Genomic DNA, 17,612 nt, shown 5'->3' on the forward strand with positions numbered 1-17,612 from the left:
GTCGTTATCAGGATGTTGAAAAGACATTTCTTTAATTCAGTGTTTACATTTTCCATGATAAAAGTTTCTTTTAGATCAGAGATATAGAAGAATGCATGTTAAATTAAATATATGATTTAGTGAACAGTGTTGAGTAATGATACCTTTAGAAGATTACAGACATTTTGACATAACTTCTTAAGTTAAAGTTTATTTAGGAGAGTGAAACATTTGTTACATTTATGCTACCCACATTTTAGTCTTTTTGTGATTTCTTGTTGCATTTTTTAAATCTCCTGCTTATTTGTGATTAGTAGCACTTAATAAGTATAATAACTGAACATTGGATCTCATGTTTTTTTCTTTTTTTTTTTTAAAGACATCCTATTTGAGGACAGTGGGTTTATTTTATTATAAATTGCCATGAAGAAACAAGTGTGTGAAAATTATATTCAAACAAAGTGGTGTGTAAAGAGAGTTGGAAATGTCCTGAAAGAAAAAGGATTTAATAAACATCCTCTCTCTCTCTCTCTCTCTCTCTCTCTCTCTCCTTATATATATATATTTATATATATACACACATATATACAGAGCTTAACAAATGTATTAGACCACCTGTCATATCTGTCTCAGAGACCATCCAGCATCATGAAGTGCTTTAATGCGGACTCTTTCATTTTCAGTCAGCTCTCCAGGTTTTACCATTTTGAACAGGAATGAGGAATTTCAAACTGAATTCACCCAAATTTGAGCCGGCTCACTGGGCTTCTCTGAGAAGTCAGAAATGAATCAAACATGACATTCAAGCACTTAAACTCATTTTTCTGTTCAGGAATGCAAGTAAATAACTATAATCTGACATATTAATCAAGAAATATTAATGTGCTTTAATATTTTTTCAGTTTTTTTGTAAATCAGTAAATTTGAAAACTCATGGATAACAATAATAATTCCATTTAAGCATTAAAAATATAATTTGGGTTAAAGAGCTTCTACATATTGGTGTATTAACCATTGCAGAAACATAAAAATGATTTTGGTAATTACCAATGCTGTTAATTTAGGGCAGCTGTGGCATAAACCTTACTTTGGTTAGGGTAAGGCTGGTCTAATAAATTTTTTAAGCACTGTATATATATATATATATACACACACACACACACACACACACACACACTATATTGTGTTTTTTAACCCCCTGTCTTATGTTTGTGTGTATGGACCCTGAGTCTAAATTAAAATCAATCAATCTATCTATCAATCTATCTATCTATCTATGAAACCAAAAACTATCTATCCATCTGATTGAAACTGATACTGATTGAACTCAAAGGACTGAACATTTCAAACAATGTTTTCAATTAGTTCAAACAACATTTCTTATTATAATGCACGACAAAAAAGATCCTTCTTTTACATTCGTCTTAACTGTTCTTTAATTTCTTGAACCATACCAATTTATTTTACTTAAACACTAAAGACAGCCTGCTGTAAACATATGGGATCCAATTTCAGTCCAAAGTGTAATAATTCAACTGTTGTTCCTTTTTTCTCTTTTCTTCATGCTATTAAAGGCAAAAGGCTAAAACTTAAAACAGTGATGGCTCTAAAGATGCTGACATGGATGTCATGTAAGTATAATGCAATAGTGTGTCTTTTTAAGAGGAAGTAATGGAAACAGTGATGATTCCACAAACTGTAAACCAGTGACTGAAAGCCCACTCCTTTATCTACTTCCCTGTCTGTGGCTCTGAGGAAGAGCTCCCTCCCTCTATTTCATCATGCTGCTGAAAAGTAATTTTCGCTTTCTATTAAATATTTATTTAGAGGAACTACAGCACTGCACTCATCAGACTTTTTATGCTGTTGCTAAACATCACACACCTGAAGAAGTCGAGTTTCCACAATACCGACCAACACACTTTGGATTTCTTGTCATTTCCACAGCTGAATTAAAAAAAAAAAAAGCACAGTTTCCAATGTTATTAGAATGAAATGAGGTTTTGCTTTTGACTGAACTAAATGTGTGCTGATGTTTCAGTGTTATTAAGTAGACTAAAAACTGCTCATAGTAATTTGATTCAATACATAATTAAAGACTGAGAGCGGCTGTTCAAAAACATTTCCTCTTGGAGTAGATTGTATGATTGTCTTTTTCTTTCCAGTTGCCGTTGGTCTGTTTCTGCTCGGCTTGTTCCATCTGTGCCCTGCAACTGGCACGCCCCAGCAAACTCTGGCAGACTGTTTGGAGGACAACGACTATGATAAGTTGTTGGACACTGTGAAAACTGGCCTCCCACGCGTCAACACATCCCATCATGTTGTAATTGTTGGAGCGGGCGCGGCGGGACTGACGGCTGCCAAGCTACTGCAAGACGCAGGACACAAGGTACATGCTACATGCTAATGCTCTGCTGCAGACAGGGACTGTGATTTCAGTGTGTATGGATAAAAATTAGTGCATCATTTCTGAATGCTTCCTATTTTCATTAAAGTGGTCAGCTTTTTTAAGTAAAATAATATTCTCTTTAAAAAATATTTTAATGTTCACATTATCCAGCACTCCAAAAACTATTTATCTATCATGTAATGTTTTTAAGGCTCTCTGTCAAACATATCAAACAAGTCCAGTTAGGAGCAAGCCTCAGACTGTCATACAGTTCTCATCTTTTATTAACAAACATTGGTAGGCTCTAGAAATTGGAAATTTATGGGTTATCATTCATTCATTTTGTAAAGGTGACTATTGTAGAGGCCAGTGGTCGTGTTGGAGGACGGGTGGAGACCTACAGGAATGAAAAAGAGGGCTGGTACGCTGAGTTCGGGGCCATGAGGATCCCAAGTTTCCACCAGTGAGTATGAGGTTTTAAAATAAAAGTAGTCATATACATTTAATTATGCATAAAGTCGGGATATAAAGGTTTTGGCATGGTGCCTTGTGGATGCTGTGTGACTGCAAGTTGCGTTACTTCTATTCCTAATTCCCATTCCATGACTTTTGCACAGCAAGGTTATTATATTTAACTAAAACTAACTAAAGACCTAAAATGTAAAAATAATTTTAGTTGACTGAAACTAAATAAAAACTGAGCTTTTCAGAGAAAACAAAAACTAACTAAAACGCATTTCTGTGCTTATGAAACTAACCAAAATGAAATAAAATTAGAGACAAAATCTCCTTAGTTTTAGTCTTTGACAGCACCATGCTAACTGACATGTACACCCAAGCCTGGAGGGTAAAACTGCTAGGTTAGATTGAAGACTTCACTCAGTGATATTTAGGTCTTGAGTTGCACACAAACACTAAAATTGAATAAATTAATTGAAAAGTGAAGAGCTCTTTTGGGTCTCACCCCTGACCAGTATCCTGTATTGCCAAAAAAAACTAAAACTAACACTAAAATGTACAAAAACTAAACTAAAACAAAGCATTTTTGCAAAAAAAAAAAAAAAAAAACTAAACTAAAGAAGCAAACCAGCAAAAGAAACTAATTAAACTAAACTGAAATATAAAACAAAAGGTAAAACTAAGTAAAAATAAAAACTGAACTATCATAACCTTGGCCTGTAGCGTGAGAATTTGCACCAATTTAATGTCTGCTGTGTGCCTCATTTTTGCACCATATCCTCAAGAGAGTTTGCACTAATCATATGCTGCACTAACACACCTGTGCACATTTTCAGCTGTACACATTCATGCCTGTTTTGCCACTATCCATGTAGCAAATTTTAGATAAATACATAAATATCAAAGACCTTCCTGCTATTGCTCTGTTGACTGGACACAACTTTTTTTCTGATATTTGCACAGGATATTTGTTTGTGGATCTAGCTTTTATTGTTTCCTGTCAAGCAAGAAACTTAAACCAGCAGATCTTGGTGTGAATCATGGCCCACTGTATAGTTAAGCTGTGATATCCATTATTTTGTATTCAACCTGAAAAAATCAAATAAACAAAAAGGTTTTTTAATCATTTGTGTAGTTAATAATTTTCTTAAAAATTTTGTTGAAAAATAATTAAAATGGGTTAGAAATTGCTGAAATCAGTTAATAATTGCAAGAAAAAGTGGAGAAACTAGATTTTTAAAGTAGCAGAAATGGATTAGAAGTGGCACAAATTAGGGGGAAAAAAGGCAAAAAAAAAAAATAACCGAAAAAGATAAATACGGTTACAGTGGCAAAAATGGGCATTTATAGTGGTAGAGAGTTCAAAAGTGTCTGAAATGGTTTAAAATTGGCAAAATAGGGTGTAAGTTTGGTGAAATGGGATGAAAAATTGATATAAAATGTCAAAAAGTGTCAACTGAGGGAGAAGAAATCGGCAGATATTGGTAGAAACTGGTTAAACCAACAAAAAGAGCATATCTGACAGTGAAATGTGGTAGAAATGGGACACAAATGCATATGAAAGGTGGTTAAAGGGGTTAAAAGTGGCAATAATCGGTCAGCAGAAGCAGTGTTAGGAGTAAGTGGTAAGAAATGGTTTAGAAGTGGCAAAAACAGGCAGAAAAATAGTGGGGATAAGGGTTTAAAATGGACAATGTGTGTTAAATGGCAAAAATGTGTTAAAATTGGTGTTGATAAAATGATGAAAATGGATTATAATTAGGCTAAATTGGTGAAAAGTGGCAACTGTGTAATTTAAAAATAATGTTCTTAGTTTTTCAAGGGAATCTGGAGACCTCTTTTCAGCATCACGTGACCCCTGAGGGGGCCTGACCTCATGGCTGACAACCATTGGTATAAATAACCACATGAATGTGAAGTCTTGTTGATATTTCAGTGTTCTTTGTCAAAAACTTAAAAATATATATATAAATGATAGCAGATATAATCGATTACTACTTAATTTATGTGGTTTTCTTTGTGTAAAGCTGTGGATATTGTATAAAAAACTTAGGAGATAATTTCCTGTTTGCACAGAATTCATACTGAAAATGATTTTTTGCTTCTTCATTTTGCAGCATTGTCCGCTGGTTTGCTCAAGAACTTGGGATCAAGCTGAATGAATTCATCATGGATGATGACAACACTTTTTACATGGTCCACGGGATCAGAAAGAGGACATACGAAGTGAAAGCAAACCCAGACATCCTGAAGTACAACGTGGCAGACAGCGAGAGAGGAATGTCAGCTGACCAGCTGCTCCAGCACGCCTTAAAGAAGGTACTGAGGCTCAGAGGGAAGAAGAGAGAGAACATATGCTATTGTAGGAATAAGTGATGCTAAACTAAACTTTCTCAACATGCTGATCTTCTCCACAGGTAAAGGATGAAGTGGAGCAAAATGGTTGTAAAGCTGCCCTTCATAAGTTTGATCGCTTTTCTCTAAAGGTAAATGATATCTTGGTCTCAACATATATAACTTATATATACAGTCATGGACGAAAATATTGGGACCCCTGGAATTTTTCCAGAAAATACACCATTTCTCCCAGAAATTGTTGCAATTACAAATGTTTTTGGTATACATGTGTTTATTTCCTTCATGTGCATTGGAATGACACAAAAAATCCGAAGAAAAAAGACAAAATTAACATAATTTTACACAAAACTAAAAAAATGGGCCAGACAAAACTATTGTCCCCCTTTTAAAACTGTGGGTAAATCATTTTATTTCAAGCATGTGATGCTCATTTAAACTCACCTGTGGCAGTAACAGGTGCTGGCAATCTAGAAATCACACCTGAAGCCAGTTAGAATGTCTAAAAGTTGACTCAGCCTTTGTATTGTGTGCCTGTGTCACACCAAGCATGGAGCAGAGAAAGAGGAGCCAAGAACTGTCTGAGGACTTAAGAAGCAAAATTGTGGAAAAATATGAACAATCTCAAGGTTACAAGACCATCTCCAGAGATCTGAAATTCTTTTGTCCACTGTGTGTAATATAATCAAGAAGTTTATAACCCATGGAACTGTGGCTAATCTCCCTGGACGTGGATGGAAGAGAAAAACTGACAAAAGAATGCAACGCAGGATAGTTGGAATGTTGGATAAACATCCTCAGTCAACTTTCACACAAATTCAGGCTGTCCTGCAGACTCAGGGTGCAAAAGTGTCAGCTGGGACCATACGTGGTCATCTGAATGAGATGAAGCGCTATGGCAGGAGACCGAGGAGAACCCCACCGCTGACAAAGAGACATAAAAAAGCCAGACTGGAGTTTGCAAAAATGTTCCTGAGTAAGCCTCAATCCTTCTGGGAGAACATTTTGTGGACAGATGAGACTAAGGTAGAGCTTTTTGGAAAAGCACGTCATACAGAAAACAGAATGAGGCCTACAGAGAAAAGAACACAGTACCTACAGTCAAACATGGTGGAGGTTCAAGGATGTTTTGAGGTTATTTTGCTGCCTCTGGCGCTGGGTGCCTTGACTGTGTGCAAGGAATCATGAAATCTGGAGACTATCAAAAGATTTTGGGCCGCAATGTAGGGCCTAGTGTCAGAAAGATGGGTCTGGGTCAGAGGTCATGGGTGTTCCAGCAGGACAATGACCCCAAACATACCTCAGAAAGCACCAAGAAATGGTTGGAGACAAAGCTGGAGAGTTCTGAAGTGGCCAGCAATGAGTCCGGATCTAAATCCCACTGAACACCTATGAAGAGATCTCAAAACTGCTGTTGCAAGAAGCACCCTTCAAATCTGAGAGCAGTTTGCATAAGAAGAGTGGTCCAAAATTCCAGTTGAGAGGTGTCAGAAGCTTTTTGATGGTTATAGGAAGCGATTAGTCTCAGTTATTTTTTTCTGAGGTTGTGCAGCCAAATATTAAGTTGAGGGTGCCAATAATTTTGTCCGGCCCATTTTTTGATTTTTGTGTAAATTTATATCAATTTTGTCTTTTCTCTTCAGATTTTTTGTGTTGTTCCAATGCACGTAAAGGCAATAAACACATGTATGCCAAAAACATTTGTAATTGCAACAATTTCTGGGAGAAATGGTGTATTTTCTGGAAAAATTCCAGGGGTGCTAACATTTTCGTCCATGACTGTAATATCTTGGCGCTGTTTCCAGTGCAAATTGTTCTTGGGAATGAGGCTAGAGAACAACGTTTGGAGTAATAAGGTTTAAAGATTTTAGTCATCTTACATGAAGGACTGTCAAAAAAGCTAAAAGCCTTGTGTGTTGTGTCGACAGGAGTTTCTCACAGAGGAAGGTGAATTGAGTCCTGGGGCCTTGGATATGATCGGGGACTTGCTCAATGAACAGAGCCTCATGCATCTTGCACTGACAGAGGTGATATACGAGCAAAGCAGTGTCAACGACAAAGTAACGTAAGATCCCTCAATGGCCATTGCATTTTCATACGTCTGTAAAAATACTGTATTGTTGGTGTTGGTATTAACAGTTCTGAACCCAGTCCAGTAGGGGTTAAAGGCCTGTCATCATGAAGGAACAGCCTAGCATGATGTAAACATGGAGTGGAATAGATTTAGGACTTCAGGAAGTTCTAGGTGGACGGAACTGGCGTCTTCTTCAACAAACTGTACTATCTGACAGCAAAATGCAAATAAGCAAGAAATGCATCTCAGCTTGTTACCAGCTGAGCTACTTTTATTTACACTGGAGAGGGTGGAACAAACATGAAAAAATGGCTGTTCAACTTCTGGCACCTCCCAGGACCCTGTTTGCTCTGATGTTGTCAAAACCAGATATATATATATTTAATTAAAAAAAAAAAAAGATTAGAAACAAAATGTAATTCAGCGTAGTAGGGCCAACCTAAAGATGACATAATGAGAGTAAATCTGTTAATTAATGAGCAACAAACTCAAAATTTGGGGGGAAAATTCTAATGTTTGAGATTATAATGTCATATATTTACAAGAAAGCCAGCTCAGAATTTCAGAGTATAAAAAGTTGGAAAATGTTTAAGAAAAACTCGATATTTTCAAGTTAAAAAAAATCTTAAATTTTGACATCAGAAACTCAAAAATATTTACATTTTTAAACCCATAAAGTTACAACACAGTATTTCAAAAATCTGCAAGCAATCAAATTGAAAACAGTGGATGGATTTTTGACTCTATAATTCAGAAATGTAATGTTTTTTTAATCTACATTTACGACTTTTAAAGTCACACTTCTAGTTTATTCTGTCATTGAATGACTTTTCAAACCCCACAGTTAGTTTGAAAAGTATTTTTTCTGTTTTTGTCATTGCGGCCCTAATAGACTGTTGTAGTAACGGATGATTTATAAGTAGATCTTTAACCACGTGTTTGTGGGCCTGTGATGTTGGGATTTTGTCTGTGAAAACTTTTAGATGGAAAATGGGAGAGAAACAAGTAAGTTCCCCTTCTCTGTTGGTTTCGTGGAAGCTGAGCAAGCTTCATTCGCACACTTAGGAAAGAAAGAGCAATGACTGTTGAATGACTTGTGCCCTAGAATTTAACAGGTATGAGAGGGCTGAGTGCTCAGAAGAGGAAGGACTGGATTGAACCAGTATTTTCTTGGCAAGTGAGCATGTTGACTTCCAAGAGATCAGACACGTTTAGAGTTGCCAAAGAGCATCATCACAGTTTCCAGATAATGATGTGGTGGCATGTACTTGGCATAAATGACAGAGTGTAATAAATCTCTCCTGTCATGATCTTTGGGGGGTGTCATGAATGACAGACTGGGTTTTGGACCAACCGGACCAGTTATTTCCTGAGGAAGGCTCAGGACTTCTTGAATGTTTTTTGTTTTTTTTTTGTAATTTAAAATCTCACTCTTACCTTGCCCCGCTGATGATGATCCAGTCACTCTCATTGTGACAAGAAATCCGTGTCTTTTTAGAGATCCAGATCATTTGGCTGAGCTCAGCAGAGCTGTTTGTTTGGCTCCCAAGCAGCTCTTCATTTGCTAGCAGTTTAGGTTTTTAAACATGGATGAAATGACGACAAAGATTAGAGGAAGGAAAACTGGCACTCAAATAAGAGCTAGCTACAGTGGCTGACATTAAAGAGACTTTATGCTGACAGGGTTTTCCATTAACAGCACATCATTACTCTGTCTGTGAAGGCTGATTCAGTTGATAGTATCTAACTGTTCCAATCAAAGGCATGTTTATTACAAAACAAGGATTTTTTTCTATATGTGTAAGTGGCTAAGCTAGCCTCTTAGCACAGTACTCCATGCGCTCCCTTCATATAGCTAAGGAGGTCTGCAGGACTGAATTAATCGTGATATTGATTGCCTCCACGGCTGGTAAAATTGGTGAAACTGTGCCAAAATGGCTTTTTTGTAAAGTATGAGGATTGTACACGATGTATGTAGAAATTTTCAGCTGGTATTGGATCAGTAGCATTGGTGCTAGCATCCTGGCTAACAGTTCTCTCTTTTTTGGAGCTGAAAAGTGGGTCAAGCTGTTAATTTTTAACCCCTTTGATCACTTTTTACATCAATTATTGTCACTTCTTTTTGGCACATTTCGCGCAACTTTTTAACCTTTGTTGCCTTCTATTTTGAACTCATTTGCCTTCTCTCCCCTTTTGACTTTTTTCTCGACACTTTTTGCACTTTTGCCTCTTTTGACCCATTATGCCATTTTTATACATCTCTGCAAACATCTTTCTTGGACATTTTTGTGGATTTTGCCAATTTTTTTGCCACTTTTTGACCATTTTGAGCCATTTTTTGCATATTTTTTCCCCCTAAATAGCCCAATTTTGCCACTTCTTTTTGCCATTTTTTGCTCTTTTTTTTGTCCTTTTATGCCCAATGTAGCCCATTTTTATCGTTCCAGACACTTTTTTTTACCGAATGTTTTTTGGCACATTTTTGCACCTTCTGCCACTTTTTGCACATTATCACCCATTTTTGCAACTTTTCACCCATTTTTTTTGTCATTTTCTAAACTTTTCCACATCTTCGTTTCCTGTTCCTTGCAGGTACGATGAAGTCACCGGAGGGACAGATCTCTTGACCACAGCCTTCCTCAGTGTCCTCGATGTCCCCATCCTCCTTAACTCTACAGTGAAACGAATCAGCCATTCAGAAGAAGGAGTAGTTGTATCCTATCAGTCAGGTGACCAGTCGTCTCTGACAGATCTATCTGCTGACACTGTCCTGGTAACTACCACAGCTAAAGCAGCCCTTTATATGGACTTTCAACCACCGCTCTGTGAAAATAAGATGGATGCCCTGAGGTGGGTCCACTATGAGAGCTCCACTAAAATCCTCCTCACATTCAGTAAGAAGTTCTGGGAGGAGGACGGCATCAGAGGAGGGAAGAGCATCACAGATGGACCGTCTCGTTTCATCTACTATCCCAGCCACAGCTTCCCCAACAATGAGAACATCGGGGTCCTGCTGGCGTCCTACACCTGGTCTGATGACTCCCTCCTCTTCTTGGGTGCAAGTGATGAAGACCTGAAGGATATGGCTCTGAGAGATTTGGAGAAGATCCATGGTAGTCATGTCAGGGATCTGTGCACAGGGGTGGTTGTAAAGAAGTGGAGTACAGACCCTTACAGCTATGGTGCCTTTGCTCTTTTTGCACCCTACCAGCACTTAGAGTACGCAAGGGAGCTCTTCCGAAATGAAGGCAGGGTTTACTTTGCTGGAGAACACACAGCGTTCCCCCATGCTTGGATCGAGACAGCCATGAAATCTGCTATAAGAGCTGCTACCAAAATTAGCAATGCGGTGCAGAGAGAGTTCTTAGAAACTCAACAAAGAGATGAGCTGTAAGGGTTCAGAGGGTTCAGCTCACATGAAAAAGGAAGAATTCCTGTGATTCCATATAACCAAGAAACTAATTTAGTAAAACTAACAGAGTTTGGTAGGGAAAAGGGTTGCTTGGAAATCTTGACTCTTGCTTATTTGGTGGTATGATCACTACTGACTTTTACTTAAGATGACAATTTCCTCTGCTCAACTAATGCAGGTAACCCTCTGGGCCCTAAGCTATTTCTAATCATTTTTTTCTCCTGGACTTGAGCTCTAAATGTCCTTTTTTCAGGCCAACCTGGGCTTTAAGAAAATATGAGCTGCCATTATGTTGCTTCAGTTTTTTAAAAAGTTTTGGGACTATAAAGACAAAAGAAAAAACGTAATGGAAATTAAAGTCAAAGATGTTTTTATGTGACACACAGTAGACCAGGGGTTCTCAACCTTTTCAGCCCGGGACCCTAAAAATATAGGTTTCAGAGACCGGGGACCCCCACTGCACCTGAAGGTGGTTGAACACATTCAAGAACAGTCATGTGGAGACAAGGCTGCCCATAAAAGGGATAAAGGGGGAGGTTTTTGGGATCCAGCCAGACCGGGGGCCAGCACAATCATGGTCCATTGTGAAGTTAAGCTTAAAATGAAATAACTTTTGTTAAAAACATATTTAAAATGGGTAAAAGATGTTGCTTAATTTAGTGAATAATGGAAAAAAATGGTGGAAAAGGTGTTGAAATTGGATTTTTTTTTAATGAATGGGTACAAAAAGTGGTAAAAGGGGATTAAAAAGTGGCTGAATTAGCTTTAAAGTGCAAAAAAATGAGGGAAAGTAGGCAGACTGGGATGAAAAATTAAAGTAAATTGGCAAAAATGGGTTCACTGTGGTTAAAATGGGCAAAAAGGGGTGTAAAAAGTCGTTAATAGTGGCAATAATGAGGCAACAATGGGTAGAAAGTGGCAAGAATTGGTTTAGAAGTGACAAAAACAGGCAGACAAAGTGGTGGAAAGGGTATAAAATTTACACAGACGGTTCTAAGGGGCAAAATGTGCTAAAATTGGCAACATTGATGTTTAATAGTGATGAAAAATGGTTAAAAATTGGTCAAATTGGCAGTGTAATTTAAAAAAATATTCTTAGTTTTATTTAAGGCATCTGGAGACCCCCTCTCGGTGTCTCGCAACCCCCAATGGTGTTCCCAACCCCAAGGTTGAGAACCACTGCAGTAGACAATAATGACTAAGAACGTATTCACTCATCTCTTGGGGACCAAAAAAAAAAAAAAAAAAAAATCACTCTGTGACAAAACATCTTCAAAATATTCACATTTTTACAAAAACATCCTTGCACCTCTTTGTCTTTAAAGCTGTTCCTGTCTGCAGAGACACAGAGGAACAATGCATTGTGAGAACTCAATATGGCAGTGAATGCTAAAGCTAAAGCTAACAGCAGATTTGTTTAAAAAAATGCTAAAAAAAAAATATCAAAAGACATTCAATTTCAGAGTTATTGATCTGGATTTACAGTTTTTCTCAGTCACTTTGGTACATTTCTCAGATCAGAATTGAAATTCTCAAAACTACTTGTTCAATCTTCACATCATTGTGTCACTTGTGCACTTCAAAAAAGCAGTTTTTTCATTTCTTTGAACAAGTTGCAAGTGCTTTGGTACATCCATGCAAATGATTATGTACAATTATCTGCTGTTTCCTACATTATCAATTGCTTATGTCATGGTCATCAAAATGTATTGGTCTCACCCCCCACAACATTTAGGCATTAGTTCATCGCATAAATCTTTACATGCAACATGGTTGAACAAGTTGTCGTAATATGTCAAGCATATTTCTATACATTTCCTTTAGACTTTTTTTCTAAATGTGTCCTGAATTGGTGAATCTTGACTTTCTCTAACAAAGGGAAAAGTGTGAAGCAGAGGCTGGATAAGACACTCTAAAAGATTCTTTCCACGCTGCATTGCAAGCAAAGATATTTGTTGTGATGTGGATGAGGATTTGAGGCCCAAAAGACAGGAACGTCAGGAGGTGAAAGAAGGCTGCACTGTAATTCCTACGGCACTGCATGTACAGTTTTCCCTAAGGAGATTGTCCTTTTTTTTTTCTTTGTGCTGTGCGGTGCTGTCTTTTCCTTTCTGCGTCACAATGACCTCATTTGTCAACAAATTACAGTAAAAGAGTAAATGTGAAGCTTGTCCAGTCTCTCCCACATAAACTAAGGTGTAACTGACAGTTCACAATAATTGTCATAAAAACTTTAGCCATAGTTTACATCAGAACATCCCTCCAGAGTACTGTTATACTGACAACATGACTAAGCAATCTGACTGTCTTATCCGTACACAGTGACACAAGCACTTGTCATTCTGATGGCACTGACAGAGATGAACTAAGGACTTTGAGGGAGAGACTGGCTTTTGCAGGTAATCCATGGTGTTTTGCTATTTGTACAAACTGTTTTGAGAAATGCGCTTACTGTTTTGCAAATGTCGAGGATGATTTGAGAAATGTACCAAAGCGACTGAGAAAAACTGTAAGATTCAAATGCCCCAGAAAGTCACCTAAGTTCCAGGCTCAACCGAAAGGCCTCTGAGAGGGCTACGAAAGCATGGATAGCGTCATTAGAGAAACCAAACAGAGCCCTTCCAGAGGGTAAAAAAAGTAAGTGGCTACAATTTATGGTTCAAAAGTTATTTAACTCTAAATAACCTGTGTGTCTCAGAGGGTTAAAACAACAAGAAATTTGGCCACGTCCATGCCAGAGAGATAAAGAAGTGAAAAATTAATATAAAAAAGTTTTACAGCTGAGCAAAATAAAAGTGCAGTCTAAAAAAACGCTAAAAAGATGGTGTTCTTCACACAAAACGAATGAAAAACAGTTATCATGAGTTGATTAAATCAATGATTTTTGTTTTATATATACTTTTTGATGTACTTTGTCTAGGTGTGCCTAGAACTACAGTATAAATGTGTACTGCTGTCTTTGTTGTTGTTTTTAATTATTTCTTTTTTTGCTGAAACTCTCATCTACACAGAAAATTTATCTTTTTAAGCTTTAATAAAGACATGGTCTTTGAAAAACAACCTGACTTCATGCCTTTTTTTAAAAAAGCACAATTCAATAAGGTCCCTTATATACCATCAAGTTAGACAGATACAGTGCTTAACAAATGTATTAGACCACCACCCAAAGTAAGGTTTATGCCACAGCTGCCCTAAATTAACAGCATTGGTAATTACCAATATATATATATAATATAATATTATATATATATATATATATATAGACAGTCAGTTAACCTGTCAGTTAGCCACCTAAGAAACTTCATCAAACTTCCTTTTTTAATTCTAGCCAATAGCTGTTCAAATCAGTTTCTGTCATTATGTTGATCCATGCAACAAGAAATTTTCCAGTTTTTAACTCTATTCTTGCTTCAACTATGAAGTTATTTAACAGAAACCCAAACTGTGCTTTTGTGATGCGTAGTGGTTGAACTGATTCATTTCCCAGAAGACACAGTTAAGGAGTTACTGCGAGTTTTCCCAGCAACTCCTTCCAAAAAGGGAAGAACTACAGGGCGCTCCCAAATAGTGTGTATGAATGTGACGAGTTCCTCCTTACATTTACAACATTTTCTCTCTTGTGTCAGACCCATCCTAAATAACTTTAATGGAGTATGATAGTACCTATGTATAATTTTATAGTGAGTAAATTTACTCCTTATATCTCTTGAAGCCCAACCAATGTTGGATATTATGACTGCATTCTCCCTAACAGCCTTTCCTACATCTTATTGCCAAATTAATCTCAGGTTCTTGCACTTTCCCCCCTTTAAATGTATGGGGTTTTTTTTAGCTGAACATATTGAATATTTTCCTAAATCTACCTGCAGCTACAAAGAACATTTTGCAACTGTTTCATCCTGGCAAAGCCAATTCCATAGTAAGGAAAATGTCATTAATGTGGAAGACTGTTGAAATGCTCTGATGAAAAAATAGTTCTATGTATCTTTACTGAACCTTTACAAATCCACCCTTTTATTTTTGGCACCAGTCATGCCTGGTTTGTGTGGAGTTTTTTTGTGTTTATCACCCCAGAACTCTTTTATAGTCTGCAACATTTTTAAATCCCCATGTTCCTCACAACCCACTATTTGCATGTCCAGTTTAAAAATCTACAGATAGTTGAGGTAAAGACTTTGACATTCTGGAGGAGAGAACATGTGACATTTTAACCACATTTCACTATCTGACCACCTCCTTCATTAGGAAATCTGACACACACATCTACGTCATTTTTCAGTTATTTACTCTTTTTTAATGCAACATTTTGGATGAAAATAAAAAACATGTGACAGAAAATCAATTGAACAAAACAAAAATGTTGGTTTCTCATGTGTTATCATTGACTTTTCTTATTCCAGGCACCCATCCTTGACCCTCTGATAATAAAACTGTGACCCACTTTGGGACTCAACCTCCTGGTTGAGAACCACATGCTCAGGTGACACACCTGTATCAGGTAAATAGTTGGAATTAAACTCTGTGTGTGGTTCTAGAGAAGATTTTAAGTCTCTTTGAAGAGGCAGATATTCTAGGCGACACACCTTTAGCCGTTAACTACTTGGTAAACACTTGTATGATAATAAACCCGAAGCTACCCAGCTATTTTAAAGATTATTCTGTGTTATATTTCTCTGTTAGGTTTATTGTGGTAGTGATCTTGTGAAATTAGGGAAACACTCATTAATATTTACTTGGGGATTTTACTAGTAATAAAAGATAAATAGCTATGGTCACCTAATCATGGAGATTAATGACAACGAAGAAGTTGATAAGGAAATCAGATCAAACCTAGGAATTTCTCTGGTAGCTGGAGAGGTGTAAGTTCACATGGTTGTTGCCAAAGAGTTCTGAACGCCCTCCTGCACTCCTTTATCTGGAACAGCCACACACTTTAACAGCTCTCTGTTGGTGCTTATCCACAGGATCATGTTTGTGCACGTTCAGAATAACATGAAAAGGTGCGCCTGTAGTCGAGCGGTTAAGGCGCGCGCCATAAACACAGGCGACCCGGGTTCAAATCTAGCCCATGGCACCATTTCCTGCATGTCTCTCCCTGTTTCTGACTCTATCCACCATCCTATCAAATAAAGGCAAAAAGGCCAAAAATAAATCTTAAAAAAAAAAGAATAGCATGAACAAATAGAGTAAAACTGATTTTGCCCTTGAGGCATTAATTAAGGATTTGATTGATGACTATTGTAACAAGTAACAAAGAGCATTTTCCACAGAATCTAAGAAGACAAACTGTAAGTTATTCAAAGACACTATTGTAATACTTACCAAGTAATTCATTCAAGCTGTCTGCTATCTGAATGCATTATTTTTATAGTGTATTTATTTGCACATTAAAAAAAAGAAGAGACCAATACAAGATATTTAAAGACATGATTGTGAAGCGACAGTTACAAGCCAAAATGCCTGTCAATACCTCCTCCTGATATAATGAGAGGTATTCTTGACAGCAATGCAGGTTAGCTACAAAAATAAAAACAAAACAATAATATAGGAGTATAAATCTAAACAGCGTTAAGCATTTCAATCAGATCCCAGATCTGACGTCTGTAATCACCAGTGGATGCTACTGTAGATGCTGACTGCAGACTGATTGGTAGTTTGTTCCAGAGAGATGCTTCTCTATGTTCAGGTCAATTAACCCATAAAAGCCCACATCTATTCTTCCTCATAGCAAAATTGTGGCAGGGCATTACACACTCAGTAGACCATTTACACTTATCTCTACACTTATCTCTAATGTCAAGAATAGGAAGTGTTGCTTATTTGTCACGTTTGGCTTTTGTGGTTAATTTATTATTATCTGTTGTTGGAAAATACATTTACTTTCCAGTCTTGATTGCAAAGTGGCGTATTTTTATCTTTTCATTTGTGTTTATACAGCATAAGCCAAAATCAGTTGGATTTAACAACAAAAATCATTTTCAGGGGCGTTTTTTCAACACAAAAACCCTGGTGAATGGGCCCTCCACAGTCATGATTTATTGATAACATCAATGCATGTGTGCTGGATCGGCGAAATCTGGACTTTTTAACCTCTTTTCACCACTGTTTCCGTTCATTTATGCTGCTTTACCCCACTCTATGCCCATTTTTTTCCACTTTTAATTCACTTTTGAACCCCTTTTTTCTACTTCATCTAACCAATTTTTGCAACTTTTTCCACTTTATACCCTTTTGCCACTTTTAAACAGCTTTTCACAATGTTCCACCCATTTTGGCACCCTTTTTTGCATTTGTGTAACCCATTTTTGCCACTCATCCCAATTTTTTAAAAACAAATTCTGCTACTGTATTTGACTTTTAGCCATTTCTTCCAACTTTGAACTCACGTTTTGCCAGATTTTGACCTGTATTTACAAATTTACCTACTTTTTTTTTTTTTTTACCTGTTTTTGACTCTTCAACCCATTTTTGTCACTTTTAACCACTTTTCAGTTTTTTTTTTTTTGCCTTTTTAATCCCATTGTTGCCTCTTTTGAATCCTTTTCTCCACTGCTTTCACAAGTTATGCCACTTTATTTCTACACCTATTTCATTTTTTTCCACTTTTAAATTATTCAGCCAATCACATGACCACATCAGAATGCTTAGTGTGTTTCAGTCAGGGACTTTATTAGTTTAAGTCAAGAATAAAGCAATGCAAGGTCTCTTACAGGACATTTGAAGGCCATATGGCACCTGTGTCAGTGGGTCCTTATGGGTTAAAAAAAAAAGAGTAACAAAAAAGCAAAAATCCAAAACAAATCAAAATAGCAAAAATAAATTCATACAAAGACAAGAGCAGTTTTTGACTTAAATAAATCTGAAAGTGCTGGGCACATCTTGATTTAACTTTACATATTTCTATTTTAACATATATGTTTGAAATTTTTTCACTTTAAAAATGT

General features: G+C 36.9%; 1 protein-coding gene across 1 annotated transcript; it reads left to right on the top strand.

The window, feature by feature from the left end:
• Positions 1–1,598: 1,598 nt before the first annotated feature.
• Positions 1,599–10,650, top strand: LOC121504874 (L-amino-acid oxidase-like). The gene is made up of 7 exons (XM_041779956.1): positions 1,599–1,610; positions 2,145–2,368; positions 2,719–2,831; positions 4,945–5,146; positions 5,245–5,313; positions 7,111–7,247; positions 9,849–10,650. The coding sequence occupies exons 1-7, from the start codon at positions 1,604–1,606 to the stop codon at positions 10,648–10,650; spliced, it is 1,554 nt and encodes a 517-aa protein (XP_041635890.1). The 5' UTR covers positions 1,599–1,603.
• Positions 10,651–17,612: the final 6,962 nt, after the last annotated feature.

Source organism: Cheilinus undulatus, linkage group 22 (genome assembly GCF_018320785.1).
Source record: "Cheilinus undulatus linkage group 22, ASM1832078v1, whole genome shotgun sequence".
Taxonomy (NCBI): domain Eukaryota; kingdom Metazoa; phylum Chordata; class Actinopteri; order Labriformes; family Labridae; genus Cheilinus; species Cheilinus undulatus.